The sequence below is a fragment of the Macaca mulatta genome, chromosome 14, assembly GCF_049350105.2.
Source record: "Macaca mulatta isolate MMU2019108-1 chromosome 14, T2T-MMU8v2.0, whole genome shotgun sequence".
Lineage (NCBI taxonomy): Eukaryota > Metazoa > Chordata > Mammalia > Primates > Cercopithecidae > Macaca > Macaca mulatta.
The window spans coordinates 56596590-56621321 of record NC_133419.1 but is presented as its reverse complement, the minus strand read 5'-3'; the positions used below and the strand labels follow the sequence as shown (position 1 = coordinate 56621321).

At 49.0% G+C, this 24732-nt stretch overlaps 2 protein-coding genes across 9 annotated transcripts in view; one reads left to right on the top strand and one right to left on the bottom strand.

The window, feature by feature from the left end:
• AKIP1 (A-kinase interacting protein 1) overlaps positions 1-10609 on the top strand; it is a 338621-nt gene extending 328012 nt beyond the window's left edge. The window contains exons 2-7 of one of the 8 annotated variants that reach the window (XM_001102761.4): positions 1992-2016; positions 2238-2465; positions 3251-3331; positions 5653-5757; positions 8123-8203; positions 10185-10609. In XM_001102761.4, coding sequence (XP_001102761.1) covers positions 2244-2465; positions 3251-3331; positions 5653-5757; positions 8123-8203; positions 10185-10328 — 633 coding nt within the window. In that variant the 5' untranslated portion in view covers positions 1992-2016; positions 2238-2243 and the 3' untranslated portion in view covers positions 10329-10609. 8 annotated transcript variants of the gene reach the window in all.
• Positions 10610-11706: 1097 nt separating this feature from the next.
• C14H11orf16 (chromosome 14 C11orf16 homolog) lies at positions 11707-22946 on the bottom strand. The gene is given in 6 exon segments (XM_015114993.3): positions 11707-12050; positions 16019-16504; positions 16507-16662; positions 17459-17693; positions 19871-20027; positions 22633-22946. Coding segments are annotated over 6 exon segments (1401 nt in total). The 5' UTR covers positions 22800-22946; the 3' UTR covers positions 11707-11850.
• Positions 22947-24732: the final 1786 nt, after the last annotated feature.

The window sequence follows — 24732 nt, the reverse complement described above, 5'->3', positions numbered from 1 at the left end:
GGCAGAGCCAGAATTCAAAAAAAGATGGCAGAGCCAGAATTCAAACCAGCTCTCCCGAGTGGATATACAGGACCCCATGCACGTATAACCACTACGTGCTAAAGGAGGCACTTGATGAACCTTTATTGAAGGAAATGTTTTGGAATACCACTAAAATGAAAAATCATGTCAAGGATAACGAAGGGTTTCACTCACTGTCATTCCTTTTTATGAGGGGAAAGCAGAAAATTTGCAAAAATTAAATAGTACAGACGGAGGTCGTATTGGTCTCCTACTACTCACCTGGTACCTCATAATTGCTCATCAAGCCATCTGTTGAGACTAGGTGACGATGGAGGGTTTCTTTCTTTGCTTTTTCATAAACCACAGAGGAGACTTAAAGGAGGATTTCTTTGTGTCCCTTAAAGTGACCCCCACTGAGCGTGTCCTTCAAAGGGGACCTTCCTAAGCATCAGCGCTTTGCTGTGCGCTGGGTGGTGCGGCTGAGTCACTAATTAGCAGTGAGAGCCTGTGTTGTATCTCCTATCAAATAACCAGCGGAGTGGAGTGACAGGTCCTCACTTAAACATGGTTTAAGTAAGCATTCACAGTTCCTTACTTAAACATGATGCAGCCTTCCTGAAAGATGGAGTCAGACCCCAAGAGAACAGGTCTTCAAAAATGTGTGAATCCGTACTTAACCCTGGAGGGGCGAGAAAGCTGCAGTAAGGGATTATAAGAGACCCTACAACTCCTCAGGCGCCCTCTGCCCTGGGGGCCAGGAACATCTGCAGACAACCCCGCCTCCGTCTCGCCTCCATCCCAAGCCGTTCCCTTCTCCAAAGGCCACCTTGGCAGCCACACAGTTTGGCCTAATCACCTACTCAAACAAAAGTAGCGACACCCCAAAATGTAGACCAAGCAGAAAGAGGCGCTGGAGGCACTTGCCTTGTTCCCCATGATGTTTTTGAGACTGAGTCTCGCTCTGTCGCCCAGGCTGGAGTGCAGTGGCGCGATCTCGTCTCACTGCAACCTCCGCTTCCCGGGTTCAAGCGATCCTCCCACCTCGATCCTCCCGAGTAGCTGGGACTACAGATGCGCGCCACCACTCCTCCTACTGTGTGTGTGTGTGGACACAGGTTCTCGCTATGTTGCCTACCTAGCTGGTACCCCATAACCACTCCTGGTTAGAGTGAGTGAGTGAGTGAGAGTGTGTGTGTGTGTGTGTGTGTGTGTGTGTGTGTGTGTGTGTGTGTACATGGGTTCTCGCGATGTTGCCTACCTAGCTGGTACCCCATAACCACTCCTGGTTAGAGTGAGTGAGTGAGAGTGTGTGTGTGTGTGTGTGTGTGTGTGTGTACACGGGTTCTCGCGATGTTGCCTACCTAGCTGGTGTGTGTGTGTGTGTGTGTGTGTGTGTGTGTGTACACGGGTTCTCGCGATGTTGCCTACCTAGCTGGTGTGTGTGTGTGTGTGTGTACACGGGTTCTCGCGATGTTGCCTACCTAGCTGGTACCCCAGGAGACCACCTGCCTTTATACCCCAGGTCCATCAAGTTAAGCAGCGCAGTAGCCCTCTAAGGGCCAGCTCCACACCCAGGGATTCCTCCGACAGCGCGGACAGATGTCCTGGGAGGCTGGCTCAACTCGGTCCCCAGCCCCCGGCCCCCGGCTCCCAGCTACCGGCGCCCCGCCTCCAGCGCTCAACAGTTAACAAGGCAACCCGCGCGCAGACGCCACGGCCGCTGCGCAGAAGGCGTGTTTGGCAGCCCCGCCGCCCCGCCGCCCCGCCGCCCCGCCGCCCCGCCGCCCCGCCGCCCCGCCGCCCCGCCGCCCCGCCGCCCCGCCGCCCCGCCGCCCCGCCGCCCCGCCGCCCCGCCGCCCCGCCGCCCCGCCGCCCCGCCGCCCCGCCGCCCCGCCGCCCCGCCTCTCGCGCCTTCCGCCAATGGCCCTACTGCGCCGGCGCCGCCGGGAGCGCCAGGCCTCATCCCGCTTCCTAGGATAGTGCTGCGCGCATGCGCCTTGACGAGTGAGCCGGGTGAGGGGGTTCCCTAAGTAGCGGAAGGGGCAGATGGAAATGGAAGGGGTGGGCGCGCTTAGGCCTCGTCCTGGCTAGGCTCCCGCTGGAGTTTGCGTTGGGGGCGGACCAGGAGCGGTGGTCTCCAGGGAGGTCGAGGCTGGGGCTCCCACCCGAATTTGGAGCAGGGTTGCGGCGGCCCAGCTGAACCGCCGGCGTTTGTACGTTATGTGCGCACTTAGGGAGCCATGGACAACTGTTTGGCGGCCGCAGCGCTGAATGGGGTGGACCGACGTTCCCTGCAGCGTTCAGCAAGGCTGGCTCTAGAAGTGCTGGAGCGGGCCAAGAGGAGGGCGGTGGACTGGCATGCCCTGGAGCGTCCCAAAGGCTGCATGGGGGTCCTTGCCCGGGAGGCGCCCCACCTAGAGAGACAGCCGGCAGCCGGCCCGCAGCGCGTTTTCCCGGGAGAGGTGAGGGTCGCCGTGCTGGGGACCGCCCCAGTCATTCGCACCGCTGTAGCCCGCTGGGAGCCTGGGGCGTGCAGCGCAGAAGCACCTGAGGAAACCTCCCCTTAGCGGAAGCTGGAAAGGATCAGGACAATGAATGGAAAAGTCCTTTTAAAACTGTTTATATTTGACAGGTTCTTGTTGGGTAGCTGTAGAATAACGGTAGTGTTCAGCCCTGGTTGGTTACTTAAAAAAAAAAAAAAAAAAGGCCGGGCACGGTGGCTCACGCCTGTAATCCCAGAACTTTGGGAGGCCGAGGCGGCGGATCACCTGAGGTCGGGAGTTCGAGACCGCCTGACCAACATGGAGAAACTTTCCGTCTCTACTAAAAATACAAAATTAGCCGGGCATGGTGGCGCATTCCTGTAATCCCAGGTACTAGAGAGGCTGAGGCAGGAGAATCGCTTGAATCCGAGAGGCGGAGGTTGCGGTGAGCCGAGATCGTGCCATTGCACTCCAGCCTGGGCAACAACAGCGAAACCTCCGTCTCAAAAAAAAAAAACAAAAAACTTACAGCCGTCATCTGATAATAGAGGAAAGCCTGGAAAGCCTGCAAACCTATCTCTTAGGTCCTGGATAAATTGCATGTCCATCTTTTAGGGTTGGAATTCTTTCTCAGTAACATCGTTCTTTCTGACATAAACTTGCAGAGCCTTTCGAAAAGTAAAAAGGAGGCTATTTCCAAAATGGCTTTATTCTCCAGTAGGGAATCCTAGATCTAACCTGTGACGTGCCATTTATTCAAATAGAGAGAAGAGAGGCCCCCAACCCTTAGTGCTTCCTTCAGAACAATGGCTGAATTCATGGACTATACTTCAAGTCAGTGTGGGGTAAGTTGGTGTGAACCAAAGCTATGTCCCATCACCTGCTGATGGACCACAATGGGGATCCTTCTGGAATTTAAGGAGAATCTGGAGACTACCTGTTTCTCCTGCCCAGCCTTCATGGTCAGATTGTAAACAGTCAAGGACTTAAACCAGGGGGTAAATCCAAGTTAGAATTCACTCAACCAATGTTTATTGAATGCCTAACTCTGTAGTTGACAATATAGCTATGAAAAGTCAGAAAAGGTCTTCTGCCCTCAGTGATCTTTCAGTCTGGTGGGGGGAAAAATAGCTTATTTGCTGAATTCCGTAGCAAGTAAGTTAAATATTAGGGTTTATTTATTTTTATTTTATTATTTATTTATTTTTTTTTTTTTTGAGACAGAGTCTTGCTCTGTCACCCAGGCTGTAGTGCAGTGGCGCAGTCTCGGCTCGCTTCAAGCTCCACCTCCTGGGTTCATGCCATTCTCCTGCCTTACCCTTCCTAGTAGCTGGGACTAGAGGCGCCTGCCACCACGCCCAGCAAATTTTTTTTTTTTTTTTTTTTTTGTAATTTTCAGTAGAGACAGGGTTTCACTGTGTTAGCCAGGATGGTCTCGATCTCCTGACTTCATGATCCGCCCACCTCTGCCTCCCAAAGTGCTGTGATTACAGACGTGAGCCACCGCACCTGGCCTTTTTTTTTTTTTTTTTTTTTTTTAATTGAGACAGTCTCACTCCATCACCCAGGCTGGAGTGCAGTGGCTCAATCTTGGCTTACTGCAACCCCTGCCTCCTGGCCTCCTGGTTCAAGCAAGTTTCCTGCCTCAGCTTCCCCAGTAGCTGGGACTACAGGCGTGTGCCACCATGCCTGGCTAATTTTTGTATTTTTGGTAGAGACAAGGCTTCACCATGTTGGCCAGGCTGCTCTCGAACCCCTGTCCTCAAGTGATCTGCACACCTTGGCCTCCCAAAGTGTTGGGATTACAGGCATGAGCCACAATAACCAGCCAAGTCATCTTTCCATACTCGGGGAAGGTTGAAGGCAGGCCAGAAAACATTCAAGGAAATTACCTGCATGGAAGGCGCTGTCTTCTAGGAATTACAGCAGACTCTGGCCTCATGCAGCATTAACACTTCGTGAGTCCTACATGGTTGTAAGGAGGCTGATCCACAAGGGAGATGGAAGAGAATACCTTGTTTCTGCCCTGCTTTTCAGTTTCATATGTTAAGATCTCAAAACACTCTAATCTTTCTACATCTTTTGTAAAAATCCCTGACTCCAAGAATAGGACTCCAACCAGTGAGGAATAGTTCAGGGAATATTTTTATCTTATTTGTATTGTTCAGTGGTTTTAGAAAAATCAATAGCTTCAGCTCTACTGTAAAGTAAACCCTTGGTTCATGGTTCAGTAAAAGCAATAATATTTGTCTTTCATTTAAGGTTTAGCAAATTGCTGTTCTTCATTTTGGTTTTCTGCTCATGCTTCAGTTCAAGTCTCTGTTATGAAATGGAGCCTCAGAACCCCTTGGCTTTCTAGAGATAGAATTAAGAATTATGTACTGGTTTTGCCTCTACAGTCTGAAGCAGCTACTAAAACACATCTTTAGGTCTGTGTCCTCAAGTGCTTTCCCCGCCTTCTCATTCTTCTCGTCACATGTGTTTTAGACAGTGTCCCTACCCTGTGTTCAAAACAAGCAGAGCTGTGATGTCCTCATCATTAGTCATTATCAAGGGCAAGTCTAAGGCTAACTTTGAGGGGGAGGAAGGAAGCAGACAAGAGAAATGTAACTGTTTTCCGATCTTTTGGAAGATTCTTCTTAAATTAGACACTTCTCCCTCCACTCCCCTGCGCACGGGAAGCACAGAGAAAAGGGCTGCAGAGCTCTTGGGTTTATGTTTCATTTCCTGCTGTGTTTCTAAATTTCAAGAAAATGTACCCGTCTCTTCCCATGTCCTTGTCTGACACTTAGACAATAAACATGGAACTGTTCATCCACATTTTTTAGGGGAGGAAATGAAAGGATATGTGCATTGGACATGGGGGCAAAGATGTGAAATTTGTTTAACCTGGCAGAGAGCATGGTCCTGCCCACCTTAGCCAGCGTTCTTGCCCTACAGAGGCAGCAGGTGGCAGCACGAGGATGCCAAATGCATTTCTTTCTCTGCAGCCACTTTGGGTGGGCTAACGTTTGTTGCATGACTTCAGAGGCCTGTCAAGAGGGCAGGTAATTCACCTTTGCTCTCTTGCCTCCCTCCTCAACTGTACTTTGCCCAAATATCAGGGTATTTTGAAAATTTGACAAGACAATTTGGTTAGCTAACATCTTTGACATTACTTCTCTAGAAGTATTATTCATCTGTGCCAGAGGAAGGAGGGGCAACCCATGTCTATCGTTATCACAGAGGCAAGTCGAAGCTGTACATGTGCTCGGACATAGGGAATGGTCAGGTAAGTGTACTCAACTATCTGGCACCATGCCTTCAGTCTACCAAGATATGACACCCTATATTCAAGAGCCCTTGCGAGACTTTGTGTTACTGGATGCCAGTGTGACTTGGCATTACAGGGCTTAACAGAAATGTATAAATTCATAACCTTAGAGAACTTACAGCAATGAACATGAAATAGGAGGTTGTCAAAAATATAAGATTGATGCCACTGTAGGATCTTTAGGTGAACCTGCAGTCCTGGGCCATGGGATTCTCGGCCAGGTTTAAAGAAAAGAGCTTCCAAGCCTGGAACATGTTGCATGCAATGATCGCCCCTGTGACTATCCCCTGCACTCTATTCTGGGCAACATAGACCCTTTCTGTATTTTTTTTAAAAAAGAGCTCCAAATATCGTCTTCTACATCTAGGGATAGGAATTTTTTTTTTTTTTTTTTTTTTTTTTTTGAGACAGGGTCTTACTCTGTCACCCAGGCTAGAGTGCAGTGGAGCAATCGTGGCTTACTGCAGCGTTGACTTCCTGGGCTCAGGTGATCCTCCCACCTCAGCCTCCCAAGTAGCTGGGACTACAGGTGCATGCCACCACACCCAGCTAATTTTTAATGTTTTTAATAGAGATGGAGTTTTGCCATGTTGCCCAGGCTGGGGGAAAAGATTTTTAATAATTACATTTTTTACTGTAAGGTCATAACTGTCATGTCTTTGGTAATTTTTTATTTTATTTTATTTTTTTTTTTGAGAGGGAGTCTCACTGTCACCCAACGCGGAGTGCAGTGGTACAATCGTGGCTCACTGCAACCTCTGCCTCCCAGGTTCAGACAATTCTCCTGCCTCAGCCTCCCAAGTAGCTGGGACTACGGGCACCTGCCACCACGCCCAGCTAATTTTTGTGTTTTTCTTTTTTTTGTTGTTGTTGAGACGGAGTCTCGCTCTGTTGCCTAGGCTGGAGTGCAGTGGCATAATCTCGGTTCACTGCAAGCTCCGCCTCCTGGGTTCATGCCATTCTCCTGCCTCAGCCTCCCGAGTAGCTGGGGCTACAGGCGCCAGCCACCACGCCTGGCTAATTTTTTGTATTTTTAGTGGAGACAGGCTTCCACCGTGTTAGCCAGGATGGTCTTGATCTCCTGACCTTGTGATCTGCCCACCTCGGCCTCCCAAAGGTGCTGGGATTACAGGCATGAGCCACCACGTCTGGCCCATTTTTGTATTTTTAATAGAGACAGAGTTTCACTGTGTTGGCCAGGCTGGTCTCGAACTCCTGATCTCAGGTGATCTGCCTGCCTCAGCCTCCCAAAGTGCTAGGATTACAGGCGTCAGCCACCGTGCCTGGCCCATGTCTTTCATAATTTTTAAAAAGAAAGTACAAGGGAAGTGTGGTGACGGGGGTCTCGTTTAACAAAATACTTTTTTGTAAAGGTAGTAACAATTACAGGCCTCTCACTACAAACTTACCTTTTACCACATATCATTCTGGGGAAGCCAAAGATTCTGTTTATTGAACTGATTCAAAGGAGGAGGTGGTGGTGGTGGTGGTTTCTGAGGAGACTAGGTTTTTGCTTTTGTTTTAAACTACCTGCTTGTACTCAAAGATAGCAAACTGAAGTCCAGAGTCGATTCCGGAGTCTAAGTTGGATTCTTGACTTCTTTGGTCTGTCAGCCATTTTGGGGTGTTAGAGGGAGGAAGTTTAGGACAAGGATGGGAGAGTGGACACAGGGACATGAGCAAGGGCTGAGTGTACACTTGAAGCACCTCCCACACGCCTCCCCTGGCCTGGGAGGTGAGTAGTGGTGCCAGAGCTTGAGTCCTGAGCCCCCTTTTCTGGCCGAGCCTGAACTCTCACCTAAGTGCACCTGACCCTAAAGGGTGCACTTAGGTACATGTGGGGAAGAGTCATTCCCAACTCTCCTTTTAAAATGTAAGTTCCCTTTAAGGGAAATTGGCTTTATCAGTCAGCCTGTTGCCTTCTAGGACCACCCCTACTCCTAGAAGAAGCACAGAAGAGAATGTATTGAGAGCCTAAGTGTCACTTTTGCATTTTAAATTTTCCCTGCAATCCAAGAGTCCCATGTTACAGACTGGAAAACCAAGGCTCAAGAGAAGTTAATCTCTCTTAGTATATAGCAGAGATAGGACTTAAACTCAGGTGTGTCTGATTCCAAAGCCCATGTAAGGATGAAAATTATAATAAACATCTGACTAAAAATACCTTACAGAATTCACTTAAAAATGCCTTAATGACTTAGATGACAACTTAGAAAAAGCTGACAGAACAATTACTAACTCCTCATAAGGTAGAAGAAAACTTCTCTTTACAATCCAAAAGTGAAAGTTTGGGCACAAATCAGTGTTCTACTTGTCTCTTCAGAGAAAAGACAGAAAAAAGACATCCCTTGGTCCTGGAGGCATCTATCAAATATCAGAGTGTGCTCCAGAGGCATCCCAGCCTGTGAGTACGGAACTGCTTACGCACTGGGTTTCACCACCGTTACAACTCCATGAACCAGTTGACATGGTTCTTAGAGGGCTATTTGAATTGGGTCTATAGTATTTTTAAGTTGAGATGTTCTTACACTTAAGAAGGGAGTGCAGAAAATTTTGGTTCAGTGTAAAACTGGGTTTTCTTGGTATTCTTCCTTCACTCAAAGCTTCAGGGATACTCTTTGTGCCTGAACTCATAGTTGTGGTTGGAAAGAATGTGAAGTATTCACATCTCAGTTCCTACCTACAGCTCAGCTGAGCTGGCACTGGGTCCTGCTGGAATTCCACCATCTGTTCAAGCAGCAGGAGGGGCACGATCCTCCTGCTAACAAAGTGAAAACCATTGCTGAAATTCCGAAACATACACATTTGGTGAGATCAGGTTCCACAACATTTGAAGGCATTTGTTCTCATTTTCCAAAAATGTTTCTTTGTAAAAACATATAATGAGTTTTTCATTTTTAAGTAAAGTACTCATTAGTTCATGAAGCCAGGGGATCCTTTTTAGAACTTGGAAGGGCTAGAATTCTGAGGAAAGGAACTTCATCCAGCATGGTGCCGCAATACATTTCTTACTTTTTGTTTGTATACAGTTTGCTACTAGTCAGGATTTGGAGTATACTAGAGTTATTAACAATTCAGAATATTCTGCTTGTAGTACAAATATAAGTTGTTAAGGCTTAGACGCCTCTCAACACTTGCAGACTTTTGGTAATACTGATGTTCCACAGTGTTGGAGTTCTACAGCCACATGCCAACCTTACCTCTATGTCTCCTTGTGTGCAAATGAAGCATCCTTGGCTTTCTGCAATTCTGATACAACCATATTTTCTAAAAGTGACTTCTATTTACATGGTTGACAACCAATAAATAGTTAATGACATTGTTATACACATTTACATCAGTTAAAGGATTATAGACTTCCAATTTTGCAGAAACTGGACAGGCATGCAAGAATACAACATTAAACAGCTTTGGAAAAACTTGGCTTCAAATCCATCTGCAAGGTAGGAGGAATAGAGGAAATTTCATAAAAATGTAAACATGATCATTTATTCCTCTGAGTGCAATTTGCTGGCCAGTAGTTTGGCTTTTCCTGTGTGTGGTAGTGGAATCTACAGCTTTTGCCTGTGGCCCCTTCTCAGCATTAAGCAAACATGTAATGGCATCCCAGCTGTCAATCTGGCCCTTAATTACAGGCTCTTTTCTGGTTTGTGACTTTGTCCTTTTGTCATTTGAACTGAGACCCATCCTCTGTCTGCACACCTGATGTAACCTGCCTCCCAGCCATGAGTGAAGTCTACCCTTGGAAGACTGATTGTACTCAGTTCGGCTCTAAATAAAAATCTTTCCATTAACTCTGGCTTCCAATGTTTTGTACTCTGGGAGAACCAGTCCTCCAAGGGAAAGTTTTGTCAGCCAGCTGAATTGCTGCTTCAGTGACAAAATGGAATCCACTCAAATTGTTTTGAGCTTTAGGACAAAAGAAATGCCTATCATCTTCCTAATAGTGAACTTAGCAAAGCACAGTTTAAAAGAATGGCTCTCATCACTCCCGATTACCTTGCCATTACTGCTCATCTGTGCTAAGTGCCACTGTCTACTTCTGATCCCCAAAACAGTGGCCTCTAGCCTTTCCCTCTGCCTAACTCCAAGTAGAGTGTTCTTTTTATAATCCTTCATGTTCCTGTAAGACTTTAGCATTTACAGAGCATTTTCACATGCTTATTTGTGAGGTATTATCACAGTTCTAGAAATAGGGAAAGGCTGAGACCTACCAAAATGACAGTGTTGTACGTGAGCAGGCTGAGTCTTGAAAGCAGGACCTGTCTCCCACATTAGCACTTCATTCCATCACACCTCTGCATGCACAGGTAGCCTGCTGGGGGGCCATGGTGGCAGTGGGGTATAAAATCTCTAAACTGCTAATATCCTTTTTTTCCTTCTAGGCTGAGAACATTTCTAAGGACCTCTACATAGAAGTATATCCAGGGACCTATTCTGTCACTGTGGGCTCAAATGACTTAACCAAGAAGACTCATGTGGTAGCAGTTGATTCTGGACAAAGTGTGGACCTGATCTTCCCTATGTGATGTTGACCATCACTGCCTTCACATCACCTTTTTTTAAGTAGTAAGAATAAAGCCACTGTATGATTCTCTTGATAGCTATACATTAATCCTGTTTTTAATGCTGACTGGGTCAGCCTTCCCAGGAACTGGAGTCTGTCTTTTTCAGTGCCTTTTTTAACTGGAGGTGTAGGAGTCCTTCATGCTTGTTTGCCTGAAAGTTATATGATTCGCTCTCTGAACAGGTTTTACTGCTTGCTTTCCAAGTAGAGGTTAATTATGATAATAAAGAGACTGGAAATGAAGAGAATTCATTTTTATTGAGAGGTAAAACAAAAATGTCACTCATGTACAACGGTAGGCTCTATGGAAAGGTGGCAGAGTGGCTGTGGACACATTTGCCCAAAGCAGGCTGACCCTCTCTTCCGTGGAAGAGGCACCTTAAAGCAGTCTCACCAGGGCCCTGGCAGGGACCCCCAGGGCAGGACCCCACACTCCTATACCCCTCACAACAGGTGCCTTCCTGCTGCTTATCTGCAGGGAGGTCTTCGTGGGGTGAAGATACTGCTGGTTATTTGACTGTTACCTGTGGCCTGTCCTGTGCCTCCTTCCGTTGAAGGCCTTGTCAGCCACTCTGTATAACTCTCCTCAAGTTATACATGTTTATTCTTTACCTATAAAAGGGGAAAAATCCATAGATTGTTATGCTGACTGTAATTTTATTCAAAAGTCACTGATTTTAAAAAGTCATTGATGTGCTGAGTGTGGTGGCTCATACCTGTAATCCCAACGTTTTGGGAAGTTAAGGCAGGAGAATCACTTGAGCCCAGTAATCAAGACCAGCCTGGGCAACACAGTGAGACCCTCTCTCTACAAAAAGTAAAAAGTTTAGTCAGGTGTGGTGGCATGTGCCTAGTTACTCAGGTCCTAGCTACTCAGGAGACTCAGATGGGAGGCTCACTTCAGCCCAGGAGTTCAAGGCTGTAGTGAGCCATGATTATGCCACTGCGTTCCAGCCTGAGTGACAGAGTGAGATCTTGTCTCAAAAAAAAAAAAAAAAAAATCATTGCTGTGTCCCAAACGTCTTGAAGCTGCCACAGCAGTACTGTGACACCTCCCAGTTTCATTGCCTGGTTCTCTCGTTTTGAACACAAACCTTTCCACCTTTCCTTGGGAAAGGTGCCAGTATTTTATATGATGGAAATGAAGTTTTAAGTAGAGCTATATTACCATTGTTAGTGAGGAACAGACTCCATATTCAGAGGGCCTAATAAAGCAGACCCCTACCCAATACCATAGAACAGAGGGTCATTTAAATGGGGATCCTTGCACCCCCAAGAAGCCTGTGATTAAATTCATAGGTTCCATAAGCATTCTGAAATTACATGCAAAATTGAGGGTATGTACATTTTTCTGGGACAAGGGGTCATAGGTTTTACTGTTCTCAAAGCGGATGTGACCCAAAAAGTCTAAGACTCATGTGAGAAGTCCTTAGGAAGCCCCTTTCCAGCCATTCTGCTTTACCTAGATCCTCAGGGCTCTCAGTCTAAGGGGAATTCTTGTTCCATGGACCTATTGCAAGGCTCTGACTCTGCTTTCTGTGTTCAACTTCCCCTGGCGGGGTCTGCGGTGGCTTCGTGTTGGTTGCCTTCAAGACCAGCTCCGTGGTAGTCCCCACTACTACAGTTTGTGCTCTCTGCTGTTTGTGATCCTTTTCTTCTTTCCAGATGTTGGAATATCTTGTTCCTAAACCCAAAAGTCAATTACTTAGGTTGAATATGCCATCATTTTGATGGGATAAGTAGAACTAAAACAAGGATCACTGAAGTATCTGTAAGCTCACAGCATTGTTTTCTTTTCATTTATTATGTATTTGAGACAGGGTCTTGCTATATCACCCAGGCTGGAATGCAGTGGCATGATCATAGCTCACAGCAGCCTCGACCACCCGGGCTCAAGCCATCCTCCCACCTGCCACCCCCTCTTCACTACAGCCCCCAGTAGCTCGGACCACAAGCGCACACCACCATGCTCAGCTAATTTTTTAGTTTCTTTATAGGAACAGGGTCTCGCTATGTTGCCCAGCTGGTCTTGAACTCCTGGGCTCAAGCGATCCTCCAGCCTCAGCCTCCCAAAGTGTTGCGATTACAGGTGTAAGCCACTACACTTGGCCTATTTTACCATCATGCAATGTGTCCATGTAATGTTTTCTATTTTTAGAGAAAAAAATTTTTATCATTTCTGGCCCTTATGCTTTTGGGAAACATTACCTGATACCCAAGATTTGGAGTAGTGAAGAAGTTATTGGATGTGTTTTCTAAACTGCCATTAGGGCAAGTGAAGGTAACTGACTGCCACCAGTTAAAGGAGCTTCGACACCTTCACTGATCACTGATAACATGGACCATAAAGAAGAGACTACAAGCTGATGGAAAAACAAGTTTTAAGAAATTGAACTGGGTGCATTAGTGCACACCTGTAGTCTCAACTATTTGGGAGGCTGAGGCAGGAGGATTGCTTGAGCCCAGGAGTTTGAGGCTGTAGTGAGCTATGATCATGCCACTGCACTCCAGCCTGGGTGACATAGTGAGACCTTGTCTCTAAAAATAAAAAAATATATATATTAGGGCAAAACAAAAATAATGGGAGATGTGACTTCCTGAGGAACAGACCAATCTAAAAGGGAAGGAACGCTTTTTATGTTTCTTTTACAACTACAGATTGAATCCTGTTTCAGTTATAAGCAAAGGAGGCAGAAAGCACCTCCCTGCCAGCAGCTGACAATCTGGCCTCCCTAGGACTGTTAGAATCTAACTGTAACCTCTCACTGCCTGTAACTGAAAGTAAGGGAAAGTGTGGAGGACAGAGAAACCTATGCAAGAGCTTTTGTGAGAGGCAAAGCTCAAAATTGAGTGTCGAGCATCAGCACTCGACAGAACGGATATCGAGTCTTGAGAGCAGGAACTGATTAAACATCAAGCATGTTTAGGAGAAGCAAAACAGCATATTTCCTTTAAAAGATACAAAACCTGGAGAGGAGAAAAGCAAAGCGCTGGTGTTTGCCTTGTTTCAGCCCTGACCCACATGTGGTTTTCTGTGCTTCTCTTAACTAGTGAGCTGTGACAGGCAGTCCCACGTGTGTGGTGAAGGCTGGAGATGGCCATGTCTCCACACCCCCTCTCGGGCATGCTCTCTGTATATTTGGGAACATGCTGACGATGCTCACGGGTCAGCCCCAGGAACTCTCCCTAGAGCATAACACAAGATCCAGTATTTAACGGGAAAGCTGGGCCAACTACCTGAAGATACTATAGTTCTCTTCTTTATAGTCGATTATTAGAATTTATTTCGGGGGAGAAAATAACTTTGGAGTGGATCTGTTTAAATGTGGTGATGGAGAGAGACTGTAGGTGTAGGCTTCGGGCAGTAGCAGTAAGAGCTGTGTAAACTTAGGGCCAGGGGAAATTTGTTTGGACTTAATCAGGTTTGGAACCCTTCTAGAGATTGCTATGGAGCAAGCCACAGCAATAGGAACACAGATGTGGTACCTAGGGCATCTCTGGCCCCCATGGCCCCTCTGGTTGTCCCTCTCCCCTATGCTGGGCTTGGTATTGTCTCATTTGCTCCCCACAGACCCTTTTCTGTTGGGTAGGTACAGCTTTTCTTTCTCCAGGCTCTGCTGGAGCAAGAGGCATTGGGAGCTATGGAAAATTTAGCATGAAAACGCTAGAGTTTGGTACCATTTTCTTTATGCCCTCTCTACAAGTGATAATATAAAGAAAATGGTACCAAACTCTAGTGTTTGCATGCTAAATTCTCCATAGCTGCATTTCTTTCAAATGGAGAAAGAAACTGGCATATCTTTCTTTCTTTTTTTTTTTTTTTTTGGAGACAGAGTCTCACTGTGTCACCCAGGCTGGAATGTAGTGGCTCACTGGAACCTCTGCCTCCAGGGTTCAACTGATTCTGGTACCTCAGCCTCCCAACTAGCTGGGATTACAGATGTGCATCACAGCGCCTGGCTAATTTTTGTATTTTTAGTAGAGACGGGGTTTCACTTTGTTGGTCAGGCTAGTCTCAACCCCCTGACTGCAAGTGATCCGCCCCCGCTTTGGCCTCCCAAAGTGCTGGGTGAGCCACTGCACCCGGCGAAATCACCATTTCTGAGTGGCTGCTGCCAAGGCTTGCCATTGCAAGATTGGAGTAACCCATTTCACAGAAGCCTGGGACCCACCTCCCCATTTTATATTTTCAATATAAAGTTTCCTCCTGGAGAGTGGAGGACGAGCACAGCTGGGTGTGAGATATAGGGGAAAAATCCTCATATAAAATCCAAGTGCAGCAGACATACCCCTCCCCTCCCAAAGCCCAAGGGTTCAGAGGAGTCACCAGGAAAGCTTCTCTTTACAAACAATTTCTCAACTTTCTGGAACCGAACACTAATAAAGTCGTTACCCCTGGGGCAAGATTGAAATCTTCATTGGTGCCAGCTTGATGGTTCATGCCTGTAATCCCAGCACTTTGGGAGGGCGAGGCAGGCAGATCACTTGGGCCAGGGGTTCGAGACCTGCCTGGCCAACATGGCAAAACCCCATCTCCACTAAAAATACAAAAGTTAGCCAGGCATGGTGGCATGCACCTATAATCCCAGCTACTGGGGAGGCTGAGGCATGAGAATCACTCAAACCTGGGAGGCAGAGGTTGCAGTGAGCCAAAATCATGCCACTGCACTCCTGCCTGGGCAACAAAGTGAGACTGTCTCAAAAAAACAAACAAACAAAAAACAAACAACAACAACAAAAAACTCTCATGGGCTAAGCAGTCCTTCTGGCTCAGTGACTGTGCTAGAAATAGGGCTATGGTTTCAACCAGGGAACCCTAGTGGGTCCCAGTGTGGGCAGTGCCTAGAGATCTAAGCCCTTAGCAATGGTGTTCCTTCACCTCACAGCCTCCCTGCCCCAGATATGTTCAGTGACCCCAGGACCCCCAGAATCTTGTCAAGGGCCACCTCCTTCACACAGCTCTGACAGGCTTCTGCTCCTTCCGGGCTCCATTGGGAATTTAGATAGAATGGGCTCCCGGAACCTAGCAGGGCCCGCCACACAGTTCTCAGCTGGAGGTGATGCAGTGTGGGGCTGGCTGCAGACTGCCAGCAGCAACAGGACACGGCTTTCCTGTTGGCCATGAGGGATAAGAAGCACATCACAGTGCCCAGGTCCTCCCCGCTGACTTACTGAGGGGCCCAGCAGGAGAGTGGGGCCTCATGACCAATGCTTAAGACCAGTTTCTATGCTTCAGTGCATCAACTCTCATCAACACCAGGAGGCATTTGTACTATTCATCTAGAGAAAAACCAAGGCCTCCAAGAAAAAAGGAGGGGGCTAAAAACAGACAATGGCAGTGCCCTGTCAGTAGAGACTAGTGAAGAAAGAAAAAGGCAGGTATTAAATAGGGATGCAACCTTAGCACAAAGATCAGTTCATCCTTCTGCTCCTGTGGGCCTCATAGCTGAAATGGAAACCTGCTATTTCCCTTTTCCCACAGCCTCCTCTTCAGCATGACCAGACTCCCCTTCAGCATGACCAGACTCCCAAGGATTACTGTAGTCCCAACAGAGTGGACACGTGCATCAGCTTCATAAGGGACATGTGGGAGGGAAGGGAGCCGGGGCCCCAGCCCCTGCCTTAGAAGGCAAGCCCACTCCCCTGGCATACCTGGCTTCCCAGGGCGTGGCTCAGGCCCGTTTCTCCTCCAGTACTTCCACTCAGGCTGGCAGAGGCCACTCTGCCTCAAAGGAGTCTCAAGAAGGATGGGATCTGTGTTGACTGCACTGTTTACCATCAGTCTCTGGGGAGGGCCCATCTCCAGATCATTCTCCACATCGTCTTGTTCACGGGAGGAGGAGGAGGAGGAGGAAACAGCCAGGGGAGCGTGCGTTGCTACTTTTTCCCCTTTAGGACCTTCCAGGGGCAAAAGCTGTGCTGGGGGCTCCAACTCTGGAAGTTCTCTGGCTGTGACTTCTGAGGTCCTGGTTAGAGGCCACCAAGTGGTGCCACATGGGGGGCAGCCACAGAGGCAGCCCTGGCACAGCAGCTGGCAGCAGGCATGAGGGTGGCAGAGAGGGCACAGGAATGGAGTGCCCGGAGGAAGCTCGTTAGTGATGCGCCCAGTGATTGGCCCCAGCAGAGAGCAGCATGGGGCCAGTGAAGGGGCCTGGGGTGCTCCCTGGTGAAAGACTTGTGCAGCCTCTCCACAGCCTTCTTCCAGATGGCCAGGGACACCGACTGGACCCCACCTAGGGGCACTTTAGCGGCTCTGCCATTCCAGAAATGAACAGTGATTTCTTCTTCCTTTGATGCTACATAACAAAAAATGGCAAAATTTTGTTATAATTATCAATTATCTTTTTTTTTTTTTTTGAGACAGGGTCTGGCTCAGGCTGGAGTGCAGTGGCACAGTGAGAGCTCACTGCAGCCTCAACCTCCCAGGCTCAAGCCCTCCTCCTGCCTCAGCCTCCCAAGTAGCTTCCACTTCCTAATCGTGGGATAAGGCCTCTCCTATCCACACAGGCAAAGGCAGAGCTTCAGCCCGGCCCCTGTGCTCTGGCTGCCTGGCTCCTCACATGCACCTCTCCGTGGAGAGCCTGCCAGGAACATCCTTCACCTGCATCATACCTACCTCCACTTCCCGAGGACTTGCCTGAGCCTCCCTGCCTCCTGGACTACAGTGGCCTGCAGGGGCTCACTTTTCTTGTCAAAACCAAAATGCATTCTCAGTAGAAGCCTCATTCTGTCATTCTCTGAATTACAGTGGTGCTGACTGACCCGGCAGAAGATGACTGTCCGGTCCCTGGAGGACCTGGTGAGAGCTGGGTCGTGAGTAGCTAAACCATGGTTTAGCTAACCAACATAGACATAGAGTTTTAGGCCACTTACCCTGATTACAATTTTTTTTTTTAATAATCTGAAAGATACAGTGTGCATCTTGAGGCATCTGTTGCTGCCTCAAGATTAAGCAGCAGGCAAGGGGGTAAAAATTATCTTCTTAATGCCTTAGAAACCCCTAAGCTGTAGACGCACCCTTGGCTCTCTCATCTGGCCTGATTATAGCCTGGCTCCTTCTGGGGACTGATGAGTCAGAGCAGCTTCTCTTACCTCTCCGGGGATCTCTCATCTCCAAGCCCAAAAGAACAGTGCCGGGACCATACTGCTGTTGTCCTGGCTGCCAAAGTGCCAGCACCTTGTCCCCTGGTCTCAGTGAGTATCCTACCGATGGTGAGAGAGGAATGACATCCTCTTCTAAGACCACTCTCTGCTGCCGGGCTGGCAGCTTCGGGCCTGCGACAAGAGGAGCCTCAAATTCCACAAGCAGGACCCCCTGTCTCTCCAGCTGTGGGAAAGAAAACACTCAGAATAAGAACTGGCATTACAAAGTACAAGAGGGAGCACCCAGGTTCCCTACGATGCCCCCAAACCAGGCCCAGGGACTGCCTTCCAAACAGTGACAGGCACCTAAAGAAGGGACGAGGCAGATGCTCTTTCAAGCCAGTCATAGCTGAGATAGGCAGGCTGTGTGGCACGGTTGGGCTTCCCTGAATCTTTTTCTTCCTCGGGCAACACTTCTTGCCTCTCCCTTTCCATTCCCTTCCTTTGCCTGGTTTTCTTTCCTCCTACCAAATTTTTGACCTGCAATTGCCAGGAATAACCTGGGTCCTCCCTGGACCTTTTCTCAATGCGATCCCCTCCTTCCAGCACCCCCAAGAAGCGTCGCTCCTGTGTCCAAGACCAACCAGGGATGGATGGTTGTTCACCTGTGAGGCTCATGTAGGCGAGGAGAGATTGTGGCCACAGAGCTGCCCTCAGCACCGCCCTTACAGTCGACGAGGAAAGGGTTAGCTAAGCAAGTGAATAGCAAAAGTGAGAGAACAGTGATGCAGCTACTTAAAAGTACAGGCTGTTTCAAGTACTCTGTGATTTAGAAGAGAAATAAACTGGTTATAAATTATTTTTACCAAATCACTGGACAGAAACTATATTCGAGCAAAGTTTTGCTAGAATTTCATTTTAATTCACATATTACTTGAAAATTGACCTTTTTTTCCCCCCCAGATGGAGTTTCGCTCATCACCCAGGCTAGAGTGCAATGGCATGATCTTGGCTTACTGCAACCTCCGCCTCCTAGGTTCAAGCGATTCTCTTGCCTCAGGTTCCCAAGCAGCTGGGACTACAGGAGCCCACCACCTTGCTCGGCTAATTTTTGTATATTTAGTAGAGACGAGTTTCACCACATTGGCTAGGCTGGTCTCGAACTTCTGACCTCAGGTAATCCACCCTTCTTGGCTTCCCAAAGTGCTGGGATTATAGGCATGAGCCACCACACCAGGCCAAAAACTGACTTTTGATTGGAAATTCTGAAATTCATATTTTTAAAGAATTTACATTAGTCTTCCCTTCATGAATCTACATTCACAAAGTAAGTCTGACTCTGAAAAAAAGAAAATTAAAAAAAAAAAAAAAAGAAGTGAGTAGCCACTGAAGTACAGGCCAGGACTGGCCCCCAGCATGGCAGGAGTATGCTTCTCTGTGTACCAGCACACACCCATGCATGTGAGCAAACACATCTCGTGCCTCTTTCCCTTAGGCTGGTGTTCATTCAACACGGAATTTTCCTCAACAAAGTACTTTTAAAGTACATTTTCTTCTCTGTTATGCATTGAATTGTGTCCCATGCCCCACCTCCACCCTCCTCCCACAGGCTGGAGTGCAGTGGTGCCATCAGTTTGGAGCTCAAGTGATCCTCCTGCCTCAGCCTCCCAAGTGGCTGGGACTACAGCCATGTGCCACCATGCCTTGTTAATTTTTAAATTTTTTGTAGAGACAGGGTCTCGCTATATTGCCCAGGCTGGTCTTGAACTCCTGGCCTCAAGCAGTCGTCCCACCACCACCTCTCAAAGCGCTGGGATTACAGGCGTGAGCCACCATGCCTTGCCCCCTGCCAAATTCATATGTTGAAGTCCTAGACCCCAGAATGTGACCTTATTTGGGAATAGGGTCATTGCAAATGTAATTAAGATGAGGACTGAATATGGCAGGTCCCTAATCCTGTGTAATTGATGTCCTTATAAAGGGGGAAATGTGGGCAGACACACACTCAGGGAGAAAGCCCCGTAAAGGTAAAGGCAGAGATCAAGGTGATGCCTCTATAAGCTGAGGAACACCAAAGCCTGCCAGCAAGCCATGAGAAGCCAGAAGCGGGGCATGGGAATCATTCTTCCTCACAGCTCTCAGAAGGAACCAACCTTGCCAAGCCCTGGACTTCCAGCCTCCAGAAATGGGAGATGACACATTTCTGTGGTTTAAGCCACTCTGTTTGTGGCACTTTGTTAGGTAGCCCTAGCAAACTAACGCACTCAGTGGTATTACATGTTCACTTCTACAACATGGCCATGAGAGAGCTGTGCTTATCCAAAAAACCAGCCTGCTAGAGGCACACAGCCAAGGCATGTCAGGTACGACAGGGCCACCCAGAGGAGCATGCCAGGGAGATACTGAGGGTCAGGGACTTGCCTCAGGAGCAGCCTTTATTTGAGCCCAGTAGTAAAAGCCATCTGCTTCCCTTCTTGCCAGGACCCATGTGTTGGCAGCATCTCCAGCTCTTCCCAGCCAGCCAGGCCCTTGCCATGCTGGGTCGGCAATGTGGAGACACGGGCAAGAAGAGGTGTGCCTGGAAAAAAGCAAATGGAATTAGTGGATAGAGAGTAACAAGCCCTAAACACATCAAGAAACATGTTTCTCAGGTACATCTGAGGTGCACCACAGCACACAAGGCATGTGGAACAGAAATCCACATGGAAAGTGGCAATCTATGACTTCCAGAAGGATAAGATAAACCTCCGGGAGGGGCAGTAGGAGAGGACAGTGAAGGGAACCATCCTTGGTGGATTGGGAGTTGGTTCAAGGCAACCAAAAGGTAATTTGCCTTGATACATTCAAGTTAATTAATGCTTGTTCCTACACTAGACAACAGACTGGAAAAGTGTGGCTCTCGCCTGTAATCCTAGCACTTTGGGAGGCTGACGCGGATGGATCACTTGAGCTCAGGAATTCAAGACCAGCCTGGGCAACATGGTGAAACCCCATCTCTACCAAAAATACAAAAAAATTAGCTGGGTGTGGTAGTATGAGCCTGTGGTCCCAGCTACTCAGGAGGCTGAGGTAGGAGGATTGCTTGAACCTGGGAGGTAGAGATTGCAGTGGGCTGAAATGACACTACTGCACTCCAGCCTGGGTGACAAGGTGAGACCCCCTATCGAAAAAAGAAAAGAGCGCCAGGGGCCAGGCGCAGTGGCTCACGCCTGTAATCCCAGCACTTTGGGAGGCCGAGGTGGGTGGATCATGGGGTCAAGAGATCAAGACCATCTGGACAATATGGTGAAACCCCATCTCTACTAAAAATACAAAAATTAGCTGGGCGTGGTGGCAGGCGCCTGTAATCTCAGCTACTCAGGAGGCTGAGGCGGGAGAATCACTTGAACCCGGGAGGCGGAGGATGTGGTGAGCCAAGATTGCGCCACTGTACTCCAGCCTAGTGACAGAGCAACACAGTGAGACTCCGTCTCAAAAAAAAAAAAAAAAAATAGTGCCAGGAAGGTAAATCTTAAGGTGGCGTGTGGGATTCCAGGATGAGGCGTGGAAGCTTGGGTAGTAATACCAAGGGTGTGAAATTGTAATGCCACTTGATGCTGTGGGGTCAGGGAGATGAGGAAGTGTTTGGGCAGGGACAACCCAGAGGAGCTAAGGGGTTGTGGGACAGAAAAAGGAGATGCTAGTTCCGGATAATGTTGTGGTCAGGGCCAGTTGGTCTAGGGGAGTTATTGAGTCAGGGTTTGGGTTTTTGAAGAAGCCATTTTACTTTGTGGGCAAGGCTGAATGCAAAGGGGGCCTGCCTGCCTCCTGCTGTCTGTCATCAACATGCTGTCACAGGACCCAGGGTGTTCGTGCTGAGGAGCTCCTGCAGGCCCATGCTGAGCTACCCTCAGTCCCCCTCAGCCTCCCTCCTGTGCTTGTTGGCATCTCAAGTCCAATGCTTAACTCTAGCTTTGAACAGGATGGTCCACCGGGTGAATCACAAAAGGGAGCCATTAAGGATCATTCAAGCTGGCATGTCCCTAACATGGGCACAATGGATCAGGCAGCAGGAATGCGAGTCCCTGGAGCTGACACACTCCATGTGTGCATATAGGCTGTGGTGCCTTTGGCCTCTTGTATCCATGCTTTAGAAAGCGGACTGAGGATCCTATTTAGGAAAATCCTGGACAAAGGAGGAGTACTGAGGGAACCTGAAGAGGGACCTGGAGACCCCCCCTTAGCTGATTTCTCCTATGGTGCCAGAGCAAGTCTCATTTTTTTTTTTTGGTTTTGTTTTGTGTTTGAGATGGAGTCTCGCTCTGTTCCCTAGGCTCGAGTGCAATGGCGCTGTCTCGGCTCACTGCAACCTCTGCCTGCGGAGTTCAAGCAATTCTCCTGCCTCAGCCTCCCAAGTAGCTGGGAATACAGGCATGCACCACCACGCCCAGCTAATTTTTTTTTTTTCTTTGAGACAGAGTCTCACTCTGTTGCCCAGGCTGGAGTGCAATGACACGACCTGAGCTCACTGCAACCTTTCCACCTTCTGGGTTCAAGCAATTCTCTGCCTCAGCCTCCTGAGTAGCTGGGATTACAGGCACCTGCCACCATGCCTGGCTAATTTTTATATATTTAGTTGAGACGGGGTTTCACCATCTTGGCCAGGCTGATCTCGAACTCCTGACCTTGGGTGATCCACTCGCCTTGGCCTCCCAAAGTGCTTGGATTACAGGCGTAAGCCACCATGCCCAGCCAATTTTTTTTTGTATTTTTAGTAGACAGGGTTTTGCCATGTTGGTCAGACTGGTCTCCAACTCCTGACCTCAAGTGATCCACTTGCCTCGGCCTTCCAAAGTGCTAGGATTACAGGCGTGAGCCACCACACCCAGCCAAGTCTCATTGTTGATGGTAAAATGAGCTATAAACTTGGTAACTGGCTATCCCTAACTGCCTTCTCTCCCTCATGCCAACTGTGGCATCTGCAACTCTGCTAAAGCCGGATCAACCCTGAAGGGCTCTGGGAGCACAGTGTAGGCTGGAATGACAGACCGCACACAGATACACCAATCATAAGCCAAACAATGAAGACCCCTTTCCGCCTTCTCAGGAAGCAAGTCTCTCCACCAAGGTCTACCACCAACAGCCAAGAACAAAGGAAAAAAGAAAGGGGCGCCCACTTCCTCCAGAGGGGCAGAGACAGGTACCTTGCGAGGGGCTTGTGCCCAGTGAGCCAGGGTGCTTGGAGGGCAAAGGGGTAGGTGAAGGAAAGGTCCCACAGTGGAGCAGCACCGTCCCAGCCAGGGGCCTTCAGGCTTGTGGCCACGCTGCAGTATTTGAGCAAAGGCATCCTGGGCCCCGTGGAGGAGTCCATGGCCTTCAGAGGATCCACCTGAGAATAGGCACCACCACTCCCTGACCTGCAGCTTAAAGCCAGCGGTGGCCGCCTGGGCGAGGCAGGGCTCAGCTCTGCAGTTAGCTGACTCTGGGGACAGTTGAGTCCATGCACGGCCCCACCTGCTCCCACAAACTCTCACAGTTTCCTCCTTGAGTCACCTGCTTTGGGAACCTCCACTCAGGAAACAGGGAAGGGATTGGAAGAGCAAGAGCTGTGAGTTTAGAGCAGCCCAGCTTTAAATCCTCCCTCACAACCTGCTGGCTGTGTGCTCACTTAACCTCTGCCCTCCAGTTACACTCAGGATAGAATTCATGGAAGGCACCTGGGTATTCAGCAGCTCAATTTACATTAGTATTTTTCCTCCTTCCTCCTCCCCGGCCACCTACAAGGCTAGTTCTGGCCCCAGGTGAGCTGAGCTCTCAGGGCCGTCTATCCTCTTTCTAGCTCCATTCAGAGGAGACAGCTGCCACCAGGGCCCAAGATCAAGCCGCACCGCCGCAGCCCACCAGAGCCCTGTGAGGATCCGCCCCTGCCTAAGTCCACAGGTCTGACCCCAAAAGGACTTACCCACAGCCCCAAACTCCCAGCCTCCACCTCAGCCTCAGGCCCCTTCTGACAGTTGGGGCTCAGGGCCTCAGCACAACCGACTCCTGGTTGCCATGCCGATCGCTGTGGGTGCAGCCTGGGGACGCTGTCGTCTGTGGCCAGTGAGTGCACTGAGCGTGCAGAGAGGCCAACAGGAGGCCTTTGGAGGCAGGGGTGGGGCAGGAAGTGATGGGGGAGGGGGTGTTCTCCAGGTTTCCCTCTGGAGAGAAGAGGAGGAGGAGGGAGGGAGAAAGGCCAGCGTAGCCTCAGTTCTCCAAAACTCAGGCTGTCCCACTGCTAGAAGAGTCAGTGGTGGTGGGAAGCCCTCAAGGATCCCAGGGGACTCCTGTGAGGGAGGAGCCTCCTCCACCGAAACTGAAGGCCTCCTCCCTGTACACACTAGAGGCAGGGGTAGGGGAGCCACTGGCGGCTTGGGGACTCTAGGGTAGAATTTGTCCCTAGTCTAAACCAAAATAACCAAAGGTGTGGGCCTGTTTGTCTATAACAGGCAGGACTCCTTTGAGGAGCAGAGGTGTTGTGACCATTTGGAGGGAGAGGCGTGGACACTGGCAACAAAGGAACAGAAGTCCAGATTCCGCTCATGGGAGGGGCTCGTATTTGGAGACCTCTGACAGTCACTGCGCACTGGTTATGTTCCTGGTATGCAGGCAAGTTTGGAGGTTTCCCCCCACATCCATACCCCGCTTCTACCAGGTTCTGTTACAGTTGGCAGATCCATGGGAATAGGGAGGCCAGGGTACCACCTCCAGGAGTAGAGTGGTGTCAGTCACCCCTTCCATCCCCGTCTGGCCCCAGAAGTTGGTTAGGCAGGGGCGTGTTCCTGAACCTCTCCAATCAGCAGGAATCTGGAGACTTCGGTTGGGAATCCTGGGATATAGGCTTTCTCTTTCTTCCTATGCCTGAAGGAGAAAGCTGATAGTTCTGAGAGCTTCTGACAGCCTTTTGGGAAGACTGAAGCTATTCCCAGAGAAAGAGAGGATCGACCTCAGGAAATAGACGGTTGGTTGGTTGGTTGGTTGGTTTTGAAACAGGGTTGCCCAGGCTGGCCTCAAACTCCTGGACTCAATGGATCCTTTTTCCTCAGTCTTCCGAGGAGGTCGGACTACAGACGTGCACCCCCACATCCAGCTGAAAATAGGTTCTTGGTGACAGTATTGAGTCCTACCTGCAGGCAGTGCTGCTACTCTAGGCCTCAGCTGTGTGAGCCAATAATTCCCCTAATTGATTATGCCACTTTGAATTGGGCTGTTTCTTACTTGCAACCAAAAGCCTCTTAGCTAATGACTGCCCTCCCAGAGTATCA